This window comes from Podarcis filfolensis, assembly GCF_964270895.1.
Source record: "Podarcis filfolensis genome assembly, chromosome: 7".
Classification (NCBI taxonomy): domain Eukaryota; kingdom Metazoa; phylum Chordata; class Lepidosauria; order Squamata; family Lacertidae; genus Podarcis; species Podarcis filfolensis.
Window position 1 is genome coordinate 47,329,874 of NC_139603.1, and position 19,693 is coordinate 47,349,566.

Below are 19,693 nucleotides of genomic sequence, written 5' to 3' on the forward strand. Positions count from 1 at the left end.
GTTAGTGGAGTTTGTAACCTGACGTGTTTGTAACCCAAAGCATTTGAAACCTGAGGTACCACTGTACAAGTTTCCACGATCCACTTCTAGCCACTTAACCATGATGAAGACCAAGAGAGAGCATCACATCTGTATTGAGCCAAAGGGTCCCAAACAGGCATCTATAAAGGTTGTATATGTTTGTTTCATAGAAACTGGAATTCCTCACCAGCACTCTCCATAGGCATGTAGGAACCATTATATATTTGATATAGCTGAGCAAATTGCTAATCAGAACAGGCTCTCTGCGCAATCACTTTTCCTAGATCATAAAAGCCCAAAGCCTCAGTTCATAGATCCCCACGTATGGCAGCAAGCTTAACTTGCCCTATTGCATTTGACGATTTCCATGCGTGCACCTCCTGAACATGTCTGATTCTTTCTGAACTGAATGCTAACAAATTGGTGGACTGTAAAGGAACCAGGAATTGCTTTCGTTCCCCAGTGTCAATTTGTCTCCTTGCCAACTCCAGTGCTTAAAGTAAAGAAGAAACTCTGCTTTCCTGCTGGTTTACACTTCTGTTTATGAGCTACCAGCATCTTGTTTTTATAGTCAGTGATTGGGGTAAGTAAACTAGTTTCATTGGCAAACCTGTTTTCAGGCATTTACCCATCAGTAAATTGGGTGGGTGATTCCAGACTGCCATCTCAGGGTGCATTTCTATTCACAATTAAAGCTCAGTGAAGATCTGTTTGTCTTGCTTTGTTTTCTCAATAGTGATGAGGAGGACAAGGAAGTGCACTTTTTTGGCAGGCTGACCTGATTAGTACATATTGATTTCATTACCAAGGCTAAGGTAGAGGTTAGGCATTTTGCCAAAGTCTTCCTAGGACTTGATGAAGATGTAATTTTTTTAATGTAGGGTTTTCTTTATGCATGTGGCATCTTGTATATAACTAAGGCATATCATCAGCTACCTATGTGTTCAAGCCATGCTATGAAAGGTTAAGTTTAGAGGCCCTTTATGAAAATCTTCCTTTATGCAAACAGAGTAAGTGGACAGATTGATGAATCCCATCCACAACAGCAACACCAAATCATAACATCTCTGCTCTGTTCTGTTCTGCTTGAGTTTTCATAAGCACTTGAATTTTTGATCCCATGAAAACATTACATTCTCATAAAATTCAACCAAACTAAAACTACTTTACGCACAATTACATTTTGCATAAGAAAAACAAATTGTCTCTGGAAAGGTTCTGCAGCTCGAGTATCATTCATACTCATGAGGTAAATTTTAGCAAACACTGTAACTTATGAAAATTTGAGGGGCAGAAGCTTCAAATGCATACGAAGCCTAATCTTCAATTGAAATGAATCCATTGAAGGATGGTAGGCCACCTTTCAACTAAATGGCATAGATTCTGTCCCACAAAAGGCATAGTTTGAGAACCACTGGTGTAGATGATCTCATCCTTACCCCTACTTTCTTGACCAGCTCTGGACCTGAACCCTTGTGTAATTGCATGTAGCCCTTTCCCACTGTACAGACTATCATTATGGAGAATTTCCCTACATGCAAACATTGATCTGATTAGCTAAATCCTTTGGCTGCCTCCTCGGTTATTTGGATATTTAGCATTGCAGTGAAGCAGTATGTGGCACTAAACTGTAAGCAGGCATGGGGACATTTAGAATAAAAAATATAGATGTGGCTCTGCATATCCTATGTTGGGGGAATGGACAGATCTCTGCAGAGTTCTATTGTGCCTTCTTAACAGCCACCAAGGGAGTTCTTAAGTGTTATTTTTGGAAATGCCATATTTCATCCTTACATGAAATACTAGTCAGATCAGTGCCACTGAGGGACCACTGGCTGCCGCCAGATCAGCACTGGCTCTTTCCTCCCATTCCATCTTTTGTTGTTGCTCACTGCTGGAAGGAATCCAGAAATGGTTTATTGCAAGTTGGAATCTTATTCTGCAATGTTGTGGCAATGGCAATAAGCAGCATTAAAACTGCAGACCTAGAAACAATCCTGTAAAACAGCAATCTCCCAATGGGATATAACCAAGCAGCATCCAAAGAGCGCTTCAATGGAAATGAAAGATGAATACATGTGGATTTTGAGTGCCTGGGTGGACGGCAACTAATTTTCCTATGGGTCAGTCTGATTGTGGGGTAATAGGGACCTAGGGTTCTATTCAATAAAGTCCTACTCTGAGTGGACCCATTGAAATTCATGAACCTTAATTAGTCATGCCCATTAACTCCAATGAATCTACTGAGTAGGACTAGCACTGAAGACCACCTCTAGTATCTACCTTCTCTCCTCTGTCTGGAATAGCTGTGGGCTGGAAAGGGAAAATGAAGAGAAGTGCAAGTCTAAGACAAGGATTGTTTTGTTTCACCAGCACACACTCATTCCTGTGTCCTCCTCCTAGAGTGTCAGGTAATAAGTTTACCTAAAGTTTAGCTGTGTGGGCAAAGGGATGATTCACTCCTCCTCCCACGCAAATGTCAGGCTTAATCTCTCTCCCTTCATCTTCCAAAAACATGAGTATTAGCAACCTGTTTCTGCTCAAAAGACAAGCTGGCTGGTGCACTTTGCAAGGAACAAGCAAAATCCCATGGAGAGCAGGCTCTCTTCCTAATTCCTGGACCCAGGAACCACCAAACTACAGCATCTCTGCCTTATTGGGATGCAGTTCCAATTTATCCACCCTCATCCATCCCATCATGGCAGCCAGACACCGCTCCAATGACAAGGAGAAAAATGGAACAGTGCCAGCTGCATATTGGTGGCATGGAACTCCTAAAGAACTTGCCCAGTAGCTTTGTTTAGATGTTGAATAGCACTGGGGGGCAAAACAGGACCTCATGGACCATCTTCCAGGGGGTTGAGCAGAAAAAAACTGAGCCTGCAGGTAAGAGTGGAACCATTGCAATACCATGCCCTCTTCTCCCATCCCTTGGAGCTAGTGCAATACGATACAATGATCAAGTTTTGTTGTTTTGTTTTTTCTTTGGGAAAGTTTGTAAACTGCTTTTTTTAAAAAAAGCTCTAAGTGGTATATATAAAAATAATTATCAATAATATGCATGTAAAACCAACAAAATGCAAAAGCCCCAATGCTAGTTTATATACTTGGAGAGGTTTTTGAAATCATAAAGTTTTTAGCAGACATCTAAAACAGTGTAGTGAGGGTGCCTGCCTAATGTTGTTGATATTGCTCCTGTAGCAATCAGTCATGGAAATGGAAAACGGGTCCTGCTCTCACAGGCTGCAATTGAAGGAAAAGAAGCCAAAAAGAAGGGAGCAGGCAGGGCTAATCAAGGTGGTTTAGCCTTGGAAAGTGGCCATCAGCTCTTGCTTGTGGGCCTTTGTGAAAACAGGATGCTGGACTTTGGCCTGATCCAACTGGGCTCTTCTCATGTGTTTATATTCTTATGGTGGGGGACCTGTGTTTTTAATATTCCTACATTGAGACAGATAAAGGCAAAGAAATGTTGAGATGGAAGGCATTTCACTGTGTTGAGGCAGGCATCTAGAGAAACGAGGTGAGAGCAAGGCAGTGGTGGGGTTTTGCATGCATTTTTGTATTGGCTTGTTGCATTTTTATTGTAGTTTCCAACTTTATAAGCCCTCCAGAGAACTTGCTTGAAAGTTGGGGTATAAATCACTCTAATAAATAATAATAAACAAGCAACAGAATTGGAGATTCTGGGTTGGAACAGAAGGTTAATGTTAGAGGAATACATAGAACACAGAGGTAGAGAAGGTGATTGTATATTCCTAGACCACTTTCAATTGGTGTTCCTTAATCACGGGAGTCAGTGTATTTTGGAAAATGCGAACTTGGAGATGTACCATCCTTATCAAGCTGTTGCATGAGTTAAAATTATCCTATATCAATGGCTTAATAATTTCCATTATATTTGTAATAGGAATGACAATAAATATTACAGATAATAATATTACTATTATTATTAATTTTATTCTTGCTAATATGTACTTATGTACTAGAGTGGCTGGGGGGAACCCAACCAGATGGGCGGGGTATAATAATAAAATTATTGTTATTATTATTAGTCAGATGTTGAATCTGCACCATTCTTATATGGTGTTATATCACAGTAATTGCTATGGGTTTAAAGATCCATTGTACAGACTGCAACTATTCTCATTAGTTTATTAGAGTAATTATACATTTTCCAAGAAATTATGGAAACATGACATGTGTTATACGGTATTTATTTATCCCATGTTAAATATGAATTTGCCTAATATTTACAAACTCAAACTGGATATTTTTTGCTTGTTTTAGCCAAATCTCTGGCGGGTGCTGACATCAGTAAGTTGCGTAGGGGAAAGGCATCTGAAAGGTGTGATCAAAGTCAATTTGCAGTGTGGATTTAAATCATAACATGTCTGATTCAAACAAAGGGTAAGAAATCGTCCACCTACCCTGAGAGGACTCCAGTGAAGCCAATTTTAATACAAAGCTAAAATATCATGCTGAAGGCACTGGAGATTTAGAGGGAACTCAAGCTGTTGTCAATTGGCATCCCACATTTTATTCACCTAACGTTTGAGGTTTTAGTATTTGGAACAGTGGACAAGATCTCTCAGAAAATAGGAATCTTTAGATAAAAATTTAATTGTAATGGGTTTTTTAAAGCATGAATTAGAACTCAAATAAGTTTTCTTAAAGCTATATCCCTGCCCATTAAGCAAAGGAAACACACACACACACACACACACACACACACACACACACTTTTAAATAGGGTATAAACTAAAGTACATTGCTTGAGGCACTTTTTAAGACACCTCTGTTCCTGGATGCGAGCACAGATGTGTAAGTTTCCTGATTTAGTTCCAAGCCAATACTCTTAATTAACTTCAAATTATTTAAACATATAACACTCCAGCACAGGGGCATAGAACAATCAACGATGCAGTGTACAATCTTGCTCATGCGAGTCAGTGGATGGCATTCACAATAGAACGCCGAATCAAAGCCCACTGCAGTGGAATCTGTTGTATTGTTGTTGGTTTCGGTGAACTTTCACCTTGCTTGTAAAATGTGCCCAGGTTGGTCCAAGGCCGGACTTTGCAGAGCATAGCCCTGAGGTTTTTATGCTTCAACTCCTCAGGGCTATTTGGGAGCTGAAATGGACACTTGAATATTGCACTGAAATCCGTTGTGTGTAAGGCTGCCCATACAAACTTACAAATGTACAAGTTTTCATTTCTTGCCAGCTACTCTTCAAATAACTTTTTATTTTACTTTTAGAAGAGGGATGGGAAACCTGTACCATCCCCAGAGCTGGTTGTACTCTGACGCCCATCAATATCAGTCAGCATTACCAGTAGTCAGGGAAGATGGGAGCTGTAGTCCAACAACATCTGGAGGGCCACATGCTCCCTAGCGCTGCTCTGGAGTCTTGTTGAGCAACTAGATGAGTTGCTTGCTAGTTGCTACCCAGATCTTTGCAGCCATAGCTGAGTATGTTGCATTAATTCCTAGTATATTTCTTGGGTTAACATTCATGGGTTAACAGGAAGAAAACAAGATATGCAAATATCTGGCTCCTCTTTTCATCATTTGAGAGTGGTGGTAGAGAAGTGGTTTGATCAAGACTTCCCTGTTGAAATTGGCTAAAAACCTTTTTTGCATGAACACTTTCGTTCCTGTAGGAAGCTGATAGGCAGGGAACCAAGGCAGGCAGCTGAGTTCCACATTTCTATATCCAGACACTTTGGAAGATCTCAGTTGGTGGTTGCACTGGGATTGTGCATGAAAATTCTTAGCAAAATAAAAGCCAGGGTGTCACCTAAAGCAAGAGTCTTGGAAGAACCTCATAATATCTCTTCTCTTGTAACTGGCTTTCTCCTTTCATCTCGTCCTTGGCGGTATTCTTGCTCCAGTCCATTTCCTCTTTGGGGCCCGATCTTACATTGCTTACAGCTGGCTCTGAATGCTTGGTCTTCTTTTATGCCATTTTCCCCCTTTCTCATCTAATGATTTCTGGAGACTTTTTTACTTTACTCCCAAACTTTTCAAAGGCTGCTATGAGCTATGGCTCACAACTTAAATAAATTTGCTTTAATAATGGGTATGCTGCTTTTTCTGGTTGTGACTCTTGCATTGGTATGTTCCTCACCAGAGTCTTCCTCGGGAAATATTTTGTTAGCACTTGAACCTAACCTTTACTTCTTGTCTGCCAATTATTAAAGCTCTTTTAGTGAACTTCATCCCAGACTACTACGGAGCCAATCATCTGATGTTGTCTGACCACAGAATACTAGTTTATACAGAATTGATTAGTTAAGTCAATCCTCCATTTACAGATAGATGAATGGGAAATCTTAATTACCACTTTAAGAAAAGTAATCATGTATCTGCAGCATATCTGCTTCTATTACGTTCAGTTTCGTTGGCATGTTCAAGAGACAGGATCTTCTTGGTGGTGGTCCCAAAACTATGGATTATGGATTACTTTCGACTCTAGCATTTAGAACTTCATTTTTCCAGCTGGTATAAATAGCCTTTGTCTCCAAAGCAACTTCTTGTATTATTCTGTACATCTGTTGTGCTGTGACTATTTTTTGTCTCTCCTTTCCTAAAACATCACTTCATGAGAACATAGCTCTCAAAAGTGGCTTAAGATATAATAGATATAAGCCCCCAGAATATCTGCTATTAAAGATTAATAATGGAATTCAGAACTAAAAAAATATCTGGCTGGGTCCAATCTAATACAGCATCTTGTTTACAGCAGTGGCTGGGAAAGGTGTCTCTGGGGTGCTCTCAAGCAGGCCATGAAGGGAGCAACCATCCTTTCTAGATCTTTATTCTCTCCCCCCCCCAGCTATAAAGCAGGCCTCTCAGATATTCTATAGCAACATTTTGGTTGACAGGTACACTAGTGTTCTCTTCCCAAACCCGGATTCCATGGGGCTGCACAAGTTCGTGTTTGCAGTGGCAACCCTCAGGAAGAACTTTGCATGTGGAGGCATTTTCAATGGGCCAAAAGCATTACTAAAAAGATGTTGAAAGCTGCTGGTCCCTGCCTGAAGAAGAAGAAGAAGAGGAGGAGGAGGAGGAGGAGGAGAGGAGGAGGAGTAGTAGTTTGGATTTGATATCCCGCTTTATCACTACCCAAAAGAGTCTCAAAGTGGCTAACATTCTCCTTTCCCTTCCTCCCCCACAAGAAACACTCTGTGAGGTGAGTGGGGCTGAGAGACTTCAAAGAAGTGTGACTAGCCCCAAGGTCACCCAGCAGCTGCATGTGGAGGAGCGGAGACGCGAACCCAGTGCACCAGATTACAAGTCTACCACTCTTAACCACTATACCACACTGGAATTCTTGGGATAGCTAAATTGAAATACTTTTTCTTTTTTAAAAAAGAATAAAGTTTTTAAGAATTACAGCAATGATACAGACAAAACGAGGCACACAGAACTATGTTTTGTCCAAATAATCCACACGTTTCAATTCTTCATGGGCAATTTTTTTTTTTTTTTGAAGTGACAAGTGATTTTGAGCTCTCCTTCCTCATGAGATTTCAGCAAGCATCCTTTGAGCAAGGCGGAGCGCATCGTCTTTGGTGATGAAGCAGCTCCTTGCATTCCTGAGCAGCCCCTTCTTTTCTTAATCACAATAAGCTATCTGTGGACACCAACGGCAAACATGATTGTTTCTAGGACTGGCACGCTTTTTTCAAGGAAAATTTATATATTTTCTGCAACATAGACCAACAGGGAAGGGGGCTGCTGATGGAATTGCTTCCCTGGACATATTAATAAAACTAATTCTTAAGTGCATTTGCAGTCAGGCAGACCAATAACGGGAGCAGAGATGACACTGGTGCAAAGTATCGTGAACTTTTTGATGGGGGATGCACAAGGCTTTGAACACAGTCAATATGAAAGTCATCAATATATGTGTGACACTAAGGACAAGAGACAACATGGCTCATATAAATGCTGGGCAAAATGAGCAAGTGGTGAATCCCCCAAGGAGAAACAGGAAACAAATGACTTCGCAATGGACACACAGGAGGCAGAAACACAATAAATTACATGTTGGGCAAAAACCTGAGATTCAGACAAAACAAACGCTACTGCGAATAGGCCAAACACAGGTATTTACTGGCTGTTTAATATCACAGTGCTGTGGGGTTTTTCCAAATAAATATAGCTCAGGAAATAAAATATTGGTCAGTAAACAAAACCTTGGGTCCTCACAAACATAGCTGAGTGACCCAAATCTGTAATATAAATGTTAAGGTGTTCTGGCATTGACTAGCCAAGGCCTCATAAAACTTAAGGGTGATAACCATCCAATATTAGTTATTTTCAGTGAGTCTACAATGACTTGGACAGCACAAGCTTTACTTGTTTATGTGTACAGTGGTACCTCGGGTTACAGATCTTCAGATTACAGACGCTTCAAGTTATAGACTCCGAAATAGTACCTTGGATTAAGAACTTTGCTTCAGGATGAGAACAGAAATCGTGCGGCGGCAGCAGAGGGCCCCAGTAGCTAAAGTGGTACCTCAGGTTAAGAACAGTTTCAGGTTAAGAACAGACCTCCGGAACGAATTAAGAACGAATTAACAACGAGGTACCACTGTATATGTATAGGACTGGAGGAAAAAAAGCTCTTAAAATAAGATTGATTCCTTGGCAAGTGTGTTTTCAAACACATCCTTCTTTGGGGACGCATCTTTAGCAACAATTCTCCCCTAATGTATCGGGCATCTAGTGCCTCCTGTTCATTTGTGCTTTCCTAGGATTGGGTTGGTTTTCTGTTCTTGTGTTGAGATTTTCCTTTAGTACAGTGGTACCTCGGGTTACATACACTTCAGGTTACATACACTTCAGGTTACAGACTCTGCTAACCCAGAAATATTACCTTGGGTTAAGAACTTTGCTTCAGGATGAGAACAGAAATCATGCTACGGCGGTGCAGCGGCAGCAGGAGGCCCCATTAGCTAAAGTGGTGTTTCAGGTTAAGAACAGTTTCAGGTTAAGAACGGACCTCCGGAACCAATTAAGTACTTAACTCGAGGTACCACTGTATAGGAGTGCAGCCTTAGATATAAAAATCCCCAAAGCATGGTGACAACTATTAATGTTGTTCTCAGAATAGTTTCTAGCTAGCCTTCTGACTAATTCCACATTTTCTAACATTCCTAGAGATCGGCAGCATTACAATACATAAAACCAGGGCTATTTTTCTAGAAAAAGAGGTGCCAGAACTCACCATGAACACCTCCCTTGTTCTCTTATAATGGCAATGGCACCTACCTGAGAGGTGCCAGAACAGTTCTGGCCGGGGGGGAAAGCCTTGCATAAAACCTACAAACCTTTCCAAACTGTTCATTATTACCATCAATTGAAAGTGAAACAACATAGAAACTACTTCACTCTGCTTGTACAGCAGGTGAATCTCAAGAGGTATCTAGAACACTGCCTACTCCTGTTTCATTGGATGAATTTTGGTTGGTATGGCTCGAGGACTTGGACAAGGCTCTTGAATTGGTGCAGATGTCCACATGTTCTCTGGACCCTTGTCCCTTGTAGTTGATAAAAACTAGCAAGGAGATGGCCACTTGGATCAGGGATGTGATTCATTCTTCTTTATCAGAGGAAGTGGTCACTGCATGCCTGAAGGTGGTGGTGATGGGAAGGCCACTTCTTAATAAATCCTCCCTGGAGCTGTAATGTTTAGATGACCATCCAGTTGTGAATGTCCCTTTCTTGGGCAAAGTTCTTGAACTGGTAAGTTACCAACCAGCTTCGGGCTCTCTTAGATGAGGCTGATTCTCTAGACACATTTTAACTGAGATTTGGAACAGAAACTGTTTTGGTTAGGAGAGAGGCAAGGGAGTGTGACCGTGTTGATTCTTTTTTCCCTCTCGGTAGCTTGCGACACCATTGACCAGAGTATCCTCCTAGAACAGTTTTCTGAATTGAAACCAGGCACCACTGCTTTGCAGTGATTCCAGCCATTTTTAGATGGCCAACTCCAGAGAGTGGTGCTTGGCAAATACTGTGGAGCCTTTGATGTGGGGTTCCACAGGGGTCAAGCTTATTCCCCTTGCTGTTCAACATCTGTATGAAACCGCTGATTGGAGTCTTCTAAAGAACTGGTGTCTGGTGTTATCAATATGCTGATGTAAAGGAGAAATAGAGCTGTGTGACATCTGCAGGTGAGACATTGGATGTGCAGGATCAGTGTCTGGCTTCAGTAAGGGACTGAATGAAAGCAAATCCAGATAAGACTGAGGCACTGTTAGTGGGTGGTTCCCTAGATGGAGATGACTGGGGTTCAACCTCTTCTGGAAGAGGTTGCACCTCCCCTAAAGGGGCAGCTGCACAATTTGGGGCACGATTGGATCATCTGCTGCAGCTGAAGGTACAAGTGGCCTCTGTGGCATGGAGTACTTTGTAACCAGCTTCAGCAGGTGGCCCTCATCTGCAATCATACCCAGACAGGGATAACATACCTTCATTGTCTATTCTCTGGCAGCCTCCAGGTCACAAAGGCTAGCAGTACACAGATCTGACAGCAACCTCTCCCTTGCTGTGCATGCTTCTCTGATCTTATTTACACACAATCTCAGCAAAAAATACTCTGGATTTGTAACACTCCCTGTAACCACCTGATGTTGAAACGAGTGACACATTCCTTCTGCAAGATCCATTGAAATAAATAGGAGGCGTTTCAAAGATGACCCAAGAGAAGTTCCAAGTGGGTACTACATGTCTCTTGAATCTTGCTACCCACACCCTAGTGTTACGTTATTCATTTTAGTATTTAATATTGTAATGCTACTACTACTACTATTATTATTATCATTATTATTTCTATCACATGATCTAGTAATTGACTCCCCACGGAGTTTGGCAGGCCCGTGCCGCCTGCTCTTCCATACAAATTTCCTTTGGCGTATGGTGTACAAAGCACGACAAGTTCTCACTCATGTTTCAAAGCCATCTCTCTTTTCAGAGCTATTTGTTATTGTCTCCATCATCACAAGTTTAAAAAAGGAAAGTTAATTAAATATGGAACAAGACTGAGCAACATCTTTTAAACCATCATGTCATTAGAACTGGATTCCTCAGAGAGCTGCTTAAAAGGGGTTTGAGAACAATGACTGTTCAATCAGATATTTATGGGCATAGTTATGTAAACACACTCTTTATTGTCTATGTATATTTAATATAATTATCAGTTTTGTACTCAGACTCTCTGGAGACCCAACAAATCACAGTGTCGCTTTGAAAATGTCAGCAGAAAAGACAATTATTATGCTTGCAAATATTCATAAATTATATTTAAAAGTCCTGTAAAAATGTATCCTATGAAACAGAGTTCTTTGCAGTCACTGAATAATTACTGTATTTCTTTGATTTAAAATCATATTGAGGGATCCAGTAGAAGAACTTCAGTGATGTAGGAAATTGCTGATCATAGCAAATGAGATCACAAGCATTTTGGACAAATGAAGAATTGGTATCAAAATAAGAATTTTGACTTTTGGTGTGTGTGTGTGTGTGTGTGTGTGTGTGTGTGTGTGTGTGTGTCTGTCTGTCTTAGTAAGATTAACAGAAAAGTTGAAATCTTGGCATCATGAAAGAAACATAAAGGTGGAATCTTGTCATCTTATCTTTTTAATAATTACTTAATGGTTGCCTAAGGCACTAAGGCTACAATTCTATGCACACTTGGAGGAATTCCCATTGAGCACACGCGACTTCTGAGTAAACCGGCCTAGAATTGTGGTCTAAATTTAGGAACATGCACAGCATCCGGCTACCAGTCTATGAAATACTTTCCTATAAATGTCTTAGGATTCCAAACAGTGGTCTTGCAAATCCACTGAAACTGCACACTTATCATAAAGTCTTTACGATTTGAACCTTAATTGTCTGAAGTTTTCTCATTTGGAATCAGCTCTATCTCTTCTATATAAGACTGTTTCTAAGTAATCTTACGTACATTGTATGTTGGTTTATTCAGACTTCAGGTTCAATGGAATGTTTAGACCATTTGAATAAATAAGCTTGTGCCCATTATGAGTAGAAGGATAACATGCCTGATTTTGTTTGCTCATCTTCCATTATCCCGGCAACTCAGTGAAAGGAACATCGCAGAGAGAATGTTCCATTTGCCAGTAAAGCGTAAAGGCCCCTTGAACGATAATTGAGCAGTAATGTATGAAGGAATGCATTAGAGTGGAATCAATGTTATATTCTTGTCTGTGTGGCCAAGATCTTTCCATGGAGTCCTTCGCATTACCTGAGATGTAAGCTCACCCTCCCAGCCCCAGCACACTGTGGCAAGTAATATTCTGTTTTCATACCAAGTTATTTCTAATTGTCGCCAATTATGAGTCATTTGCTTTTAGGTGTCTTGCTTGTCACAATATTAACATTTCTAAAGCTTTCCCTCTGAAGGCTGCGAAAATCTGTTGTGACATCTAAATAAGGAAGTATTCAATCAAGGTGTGAAGTAATTGTTAATTTTTCATATAAATAGAGGGTCATATGTTGGTATATAAGGTACAGCTCTTTCTCGTCTTTCTTGAGGACAGTGTCTCAGAGAGGATAAAAGCAAAAGGACAAGTGCATTCCTTGTGACAGGATTATAGTTGAGTGGAGAATGTTCTAGCACTTTTAAAGAGTCAATAAGTATTTGCAGAGGGTAGCCGTGTTAGTCTCTCATGGCAGAAATGGTCAACAATTGTGTGGTACCTAAAATACTAAAAAAAATATTTTTATGACACAAGCTTTGTGGATTTTTTTTGGACTTTTGTGGCCCATTTTGTCAGAGGCATGAAGTGAAATCTTAGTGTTGGCAGGTATATAAAGGAGAATATTGTAAGGTGAGGCTTGAATGGCCCCACTGAAATCTGAAAGACCAAAGGCCGCTCCTGCTTGGTGCAAACTATTACTATTAGATTCTAATGGATGATTGAATATTGCTTTATTTGATATAGGTTGTTTATTTTAAAGTTACTTTGGCATTTTTTATTGGATCAGTTTGTTACTATTAATGTTTGATGCTTTATTGTGTTTTTATATGTGTTAGAAGCTGCCCAGAGTAGCTGGGGCAACCCAGCCAGATGAGTGGGATATATTATTATATTATTAACTAACTAACTAACTAAACTAGATGGTCTGACTCAGTATAACACAACTTCCTATGTCCCTAGTTTGTGTCTGGGCCTATGGTTTGGAAAAAGTGAGAGTTAACTCCTTGTAAATTCCCTTAAGGGGCTTATGCAGCAGCTAAGCCACTATGGGGACCAGAGGGCACCCCAACAAAGTCCACCTCATTTGCTGCTCCTATCTTCACAAGCTTATTTAGCAATCTGGTTGAATAGTACAGCCTGTGAACAGGGACTTCTGCTTAGCCTCCCCACTCTTTATGCCAAGTAACAGGCATTCTGATTCAATAAACCTGTGGCCTGCTTTGCATCCAGCATGTCTCCTGTTCTTCCCCTCCCCCTGGTCTCCTTGATGCTGGCACAATTTTACTTTCCCCCTTCTCATTAGGGTGGCTCATTTTAGCTTCAGTGGCCCACTGGGGAAGCTAGCATGCCAGAGACTAAGCACATTCATACGGAGTCTCTGTATTTCTGCCTCCTCCCCACCTCCTGCTTCGGCAAACTGATACCCCAATCTTGTTCTGTTTGCTAAATGCTCTGATAAGCCCCCATGGTAGACTCAATCCTCATTGGGAAGGTTGAATGTCTTTCATAATCTCTTTAAACAGCTTTTTAGGGTATCACCAAGAAACCAAGAACTAATGAGAAAGGTAAATGGATTCAGGCATTTGATATGAGTGACTCGCTCTTCAAACCAGGAGTTGAATGTGACCAGAAGACTTCTATTCCCTAGCCCTGAAAGGCAGGACTAATCGATGCACAAAGCTACCATCACATTTGCTGTTGCTGTGTTTACTGTGTTACTGTATTTACATAACTAGAAATTCAACAACCTTGCGTGTTTTGCAAGCTGTCATGACATAAGAAGCAAGTAATATGCTATGTTTTGCTTGCTAACATATTTTTGACATATTTTAGCTTTTGATTATAAGATTGCATCTTTCCCAGCTACCATCTGTCTCAACTCAGTGGCACAAACACAGTGGGGTGTAATATTTCTAACATACTTGAACTTGACGAAAAACATGCTATTTACAGTTTTAACCAATATGTCCCGCTTTCACACATGAAGGCTGAAATAAATGCCTGCACTTTTGGAAAAGGTATCTGCCATGAAGAAAGAAGACATAATCAGATCCAAATTGGCAGAGATGAGTAACATATTAATGGAAATGAAAGCGGAATGGGTGTCTGAGTTATTATAAATAGAAGCTGGCATTGTACTTGCAGTGTATGCACAGTTGCCCATGTTTATCCTTTTGTCAGCACAAATGAGATTTTCTTAGACTACTTTTTTAAATCCCATATTCTTTTTTTGTGTTTTTTTGTGTTCTTGGCAAACGTATGCCTAAAATTCTCAAGGCTGGAGAAAGAAACATGGCACATTTTTTCCTTGAAATCTCTGGCAAGCAGAGGCATTTTGAAAACTTTGTTTCCAGCCCTCCCATCTGTGGAGATTCAGAATGTGACACTCAGCAAACTGGAAATCACACTTAAAATCTACCCTGACAGGAAAAGGCCAGCAACTCTTTGTGGTATCACATTGTGTAGCTCTAACCACTGCATAAGGATTCCAGAAACACTGTGCAACAAATGCAGAGAATAGATTTGGGGTGAACATTCATAGCAGCATATCTGAGGACCAGCAGCAACAGCAAAACCCTGATGGTACATCCTTCCTTTACACATACTTGGGACAAACAGGTTAATGCAGTTCTCGGCAACACTTCTCGGCTGGCTTTGAACAATCCCCCACAGGAAATGTAAGGCTGGAGTGCTCACTGAAGCGCTCTCTCTGGCCACGTCCTCTACTGCCATCTCTGTCAGCAGTGAGGACAAGGGACTGGAGGGTAGAGGAGTCCATGTCAATGCTGTGGCTGGAATTTAGCAGGGTTGCCACCTCTGTTTGGGGGGGGGGGAGAACTGGCTACCGCTCCCTTCATAAGATAATCATTTAAGCACACGAGCTTCCAACAGTGTCTGAGGCTGGAATAGAAATGTGAAATACTGAAAGGAGAGAAAGGGGAAGCAAAGGCTACAATCCAAAGCATACTTGTTGGGCAGGAGGGATGGGGGAGACATTCGACTCAGTATGCCGTTAAAGCCAGATCTATCAAATTCTCACTTTCCAAAATAGTATGTGAACTTTGCATTGCAGGTCTCCAACCAATGTTTGCAAAAATGCATATATATATATCAGAGGAAAGTATGCGTGAAAATGATGGTCTTAGTTAAACTTACACAAAAATGCATTATAATAGGAAGAATTGCTTGCAAAAAAATAGGTACTGTTTATAAAACTGTTTCTTAGGCGAACTTTGTCCTAAAGTGTTGATGAGGATTAAAAAAGTGGGGGTTCCCCCCCCCCCTGCAAAATATGGAAAACCGAATTTAAGATTGGAGAATGAGCAACGGAGAGAACTGAACTTGACAGATTCTTCCATCCTTACTGGGGAATAAATGCACTGACCTCAGTGAAATTTAATTCTTCTGAGTAAACACATTAGGACTGCACTGTAAAACAGAAACACCCAGACTTTTTAAAAAACTGGACAAATGGCAGTCACAAAGTTCAGGACAGGCATGAGTAACACCGATGTTGTTGGACTACAGCTCCCATCATCCATGACCATTGTCCATGTTGGGCTGCCATCAGCCCAAGCCACCAACTCCCAACAATATCTAGAGGGCCACAGGTTCTCCACCCCTGGTTTAGGAGACTGACATTTGCAAGCTCTGGATTCAGATCACTTACCATGACAATCCTGGTATTTTTCTAAATAGTAACAAATTTAAACTAGAACTTGAGAGGCAGTAAGAGCCTGATTTCTGTGTGATGTGAAGGGGAAAATAATTTGTTTATTTACGAGTCAAAATTAAGTTGCAAAAGGAGAGCAGGTTTGTTTGTATCTGGGACAAAAAGCACAGCGACGCTGTAATGTAATGGTAAACTGAATTTATTTCCTCTTGGAAAACCATTCCAGTAATCTCCAGGTTCAGACCGCAGAGTAAACATTAATAACAGTAACATACAGGTTAGTTCAACTGATTCAAAAATTTGGCCATGTGACGTCATTAAGGAAAAGTCTTGAACACTCAAAAGCTTCAAATGGTATCCAGGGGGGAAAAAAGTTTCTTTGACAATCTACATAACAACTATTGCATATATGGTAATGCTATCTGTCATATCGCAAGGCTTACAAATATATATACAGGCCATATTCAGCTGGGGGGTCAGTTTGGAGAGAATCGGTTCGTTTTTATTTATTTTTACTTTTGCAAGTATCTTCAACAATAAAAATACTCTTGAATTCATTTGCTTGTATACCAAAAGAGAAATTGTAGACATAAGCTGGAATGAAAGGAAAGCCAAATAGGGTTGTAATGTATTAGTTTTTTTCTCCTGTTTCTTCCTTGAAAATAACATTTGTCTTAAGCCTTTTTTCCCTTTATACGTTATTCTTCTTTTAATCCTGCTTGAATAGGGCCCAAGTCCACTTGTCTTTATAAGACCATTTTAGTATCAGACAACATAATACATGTGCAACACTTTATATACAAGAAGTCTCTCCGGTGCTCAAAAGTTCAAACACATGAACATCCAACAGTTTTGATAATACAAGTTTTATGGTACAATACAATGTTTCTGAATAATATACATTAACAATGAAAGTCTCGTGCAAAGAGTTAAACATGTTCCCTTTTTTTTCTTGTCCCGCAAAGAATCGGTTCCTGAAGAACTGGGCCTTGCACTAACTGCTATGTTGGGTCATTGTATGATTCTGCAAGAAAAAAAGGAGATATGTGGTTATTGTACAGCCAAGGAAACAAAGCACGGCCACAAAAAGAACATATGGCTGCAATGCATGTCACTGTGTTAAGTGGCCTATTATACACACTTTGATGTTGCTTTGTACAGTGGTACCTCGGGTTAAGTACTTAATTCGTTTCGGAGGTCCGTTCTTAAGCTGAAACTGTTCTTAACCTGAAGCACCACTTTAGCTAATGGGGCCTCCTGCTGCCGCCGCGCCGCCGGAGCATGATTTCTGTCCTCATCCTGAAGCAAAGTTCTTAACCCGAGGTACTATTTCTGGGTTAGCAGAGTCTGTAGCCTGAAGTGTATGTAACCCGAGGTACCACTGTATTGCATACTGGAATCATTTCTATAATCTTCATCTTATGCACTTCAAAGTATATTAGGTCAAAGTCCAAGACAGTACTTGCCTAAATGGCCATTTGTGAATATGTTGGTTTTGGCCTATAATGCAGAAAACACCAACAGACCATGCAAACACCTGGGGGTGATTGCCAGTGAATGTGGCATGGCCCGCCCTTTTGTGAGAATGCTTACAGATCCATCGGCTGGTGGAAAATTTTAGTATGCTAGCTGTTTTGTGTTAATATCTTCATAAGTATCTTTTCAGAAGGCCACTGGTATGTTGCAGCTGAGTCTAGGACAAATCTCAGTATAATAGTTCTTTGTGTGGATGTCTCCCTAGGTATCTTTTCAAGAGGTCAGTAGTACGTGGCAAGTGAGTCTAAGGACAGAATGAAAGTTTGAGAAGAATCCTGAAGGAAGACAGAACTCAATATTTTTGACACCACCTAACGCTACACCCAAGCATCCTACAGGTACTTAGTAGGGAATAAATCCCACTGAACTTTATGGGAGTAACTGTATGGGAACTGAGGGTGGGCCTTCAGTGTGTGGAAAGTGATCTGCTTGCACAATAGGATTTCTCACCCACTCCTCCCTGCTGGCTCCCTCAACTTGCTCTAGAGGGTTGGGGGAACACCCAGAATAGATTTAGGGTATATGTGTGCAGCATGTGGGGGGGGGGGGTAGTTTTACTGTGAGAGTGGATCTTATTCCCCATGTGCATATACCCAATGTATCATAAGGCTGAATTTCACCCATGTTTAGGACTGAGTTGCACAGTGTACTAGTCGCTACAATACCTCAACAAGGGCTCTGCCTGCTGAATAACAATCTAAAAGGTTAAAAAGCAGAAAAGCAAACCCAAGACCATTTGATTTCATGCACAGCATTTCCACATCAGTCGACATGTATCAAAATACTGTAAAACAATGACGGATAAGAAGATCTGCAAATAGTGGCTATTATGACCAATAACGTCTGTCTTTAAACTGAATATAACTAAGAGATTAGTTTTCCTGATTTAGTGTGACAGAAATGTGCTCATTACGGTAATGTCTGAAATGTGCTGAAATCCATGTGACCAAGACAACACCAGAGTATGTGTTTCCATATGCCTGATGATATCTTATTAATCTGCTCACATCTTACATCGTTCGGTGCTCCCTACGATGCAGGTAGGTCCAGATGACTCAAACAATCGAGTTATAATCATCTTAAAGGCAATGTGAGGAACAACCATGTTCAGTATCTGAAATACTTTAGTAGAATTTTCTCTGAAGCATAAATGTATAATGCTGTACTGAATGAATTTTCATGCTTGAACATGTTCTAGGTAAAACTGGTTGAGGGATGCAAAATTGAACAAAAACCTGAAACCTGCCCCTGCATTAGGCATATTTCCCCACCACCCACCTACCTGTTCCCAGACCCATTATATTGACGCTTCGGTGTATATTTAGGCCTTTTTTCTTTTTCACTGTATGATCCTGGCCAATTGGGAATCACAGGTCATGGCACCGTGGGGCCCATCAGATTTCACTACTTGACAGTGTTAATGTTGGTAAATAACTTCCTTGGATTGCCTTCACTCTGAATGGGATGGAATGAGGTGATGGGACTGTCCTGCCCAAGCAACGGGGCAGACTTTGTTGCAGCAAGAGTCTCACCATAATGTAGGTTTATGTAGCCTTCAAAAGTATATTAACAAGCTGTTAACTAACAAAATGAATTTCAATAGCAACACTTAGGCAAGAGGAACCTGCTGCACAAATATAAGATGTTGGGCACCTGGCTTAACAGTAATATATGAAAAGGATCTAGGGGTCATAGTAGACCACAAGAAAGGAGATTCCCAATAAACATCAGGAAGAAATTTCTGATGGTTAAGAGCTGTTCAACAGTGGAACATACTTCCTTGAAGGTTTTAAAGCAGAGGTTGGATGGCCATGATGCTTTAGTTGAGATTCCTGCATTGCAGGGCACTGGACTGGATGTCTGATCAGCACTCAAAAGGGGAAGGGGTGTGGCATAGGGGTAGATCATCTGCTTTGCGTGCACAAGGTCCCAGGCTCAATCCCTGGCACCTCCGAGTCAGGCTGGGCACACCCCCTGTCTGAAATCCTGGAGGGCTACTGCCAGTCAGTGTATACAATATTGAGCAAAATGGGTTTATGGCTCGACTTGGTATAAGGCACCTTCCGATGTTCCAAATCACAATTATTTTTCCTTAAAAAAAAAAAGAGCATGGAGGCATTAATGTGGAAGATATAAAAGAAACCATGGGATTACTCTCTGCTGAGCCCTGCTGTGGTGCTCCATAGCCAATATGGCTTGCTGCACAACAAGATTCTCAAGAGAACAT

At 40.8% G+C, this 19,693-nt stretch overlaps 1 protein-coding gene and 1 long non-coding RNA gene across 25 annotated transcripts in view; one reads left to right on the plus strand and one right to left on the minus strand.

Moving 5' to 3' along the window:
* The window catches only part of LOC310766661, a 55,699-nt gene that overhangs the window by 30,127 nt on the left and 5,879 nt on the right, over positions 1-19,693 (plus strand). For both annotated transcript variants that reach the window (XR_014550317.1, XR_014550318.1), the window contains exon 4: positions 17,672-18,506. This is a non-coding gene — a long non-coding RNA (uncharacterized lncRNA). The remainder of the gene's footprint in view (positions 1-17,671; positions 18,507-19,693) is intronic.
* The window catches only part of ZNF521 (zinc finger protein 521), a 283,782-nt gene continuing 280,202 nt past the window's right edge, over positions 16,114-19,693 (minus strand). For all 23 annotated transcript variants that reach the window (XM_083622862.1, XM_083622860.1, XM_083622861.1 and 20 more), the window contains one exon: positions 16,114-16,954. In XM_083622862.1, coding sequence (XP_083478988.1) covers positions 16,925-16,954 — 30 coding nt within the window. In that variant the 3' untranslated portion in view covers positions 16,114-16,924. The remainder of the gene's footprint in view (positions 16,955-19,693) is intronic.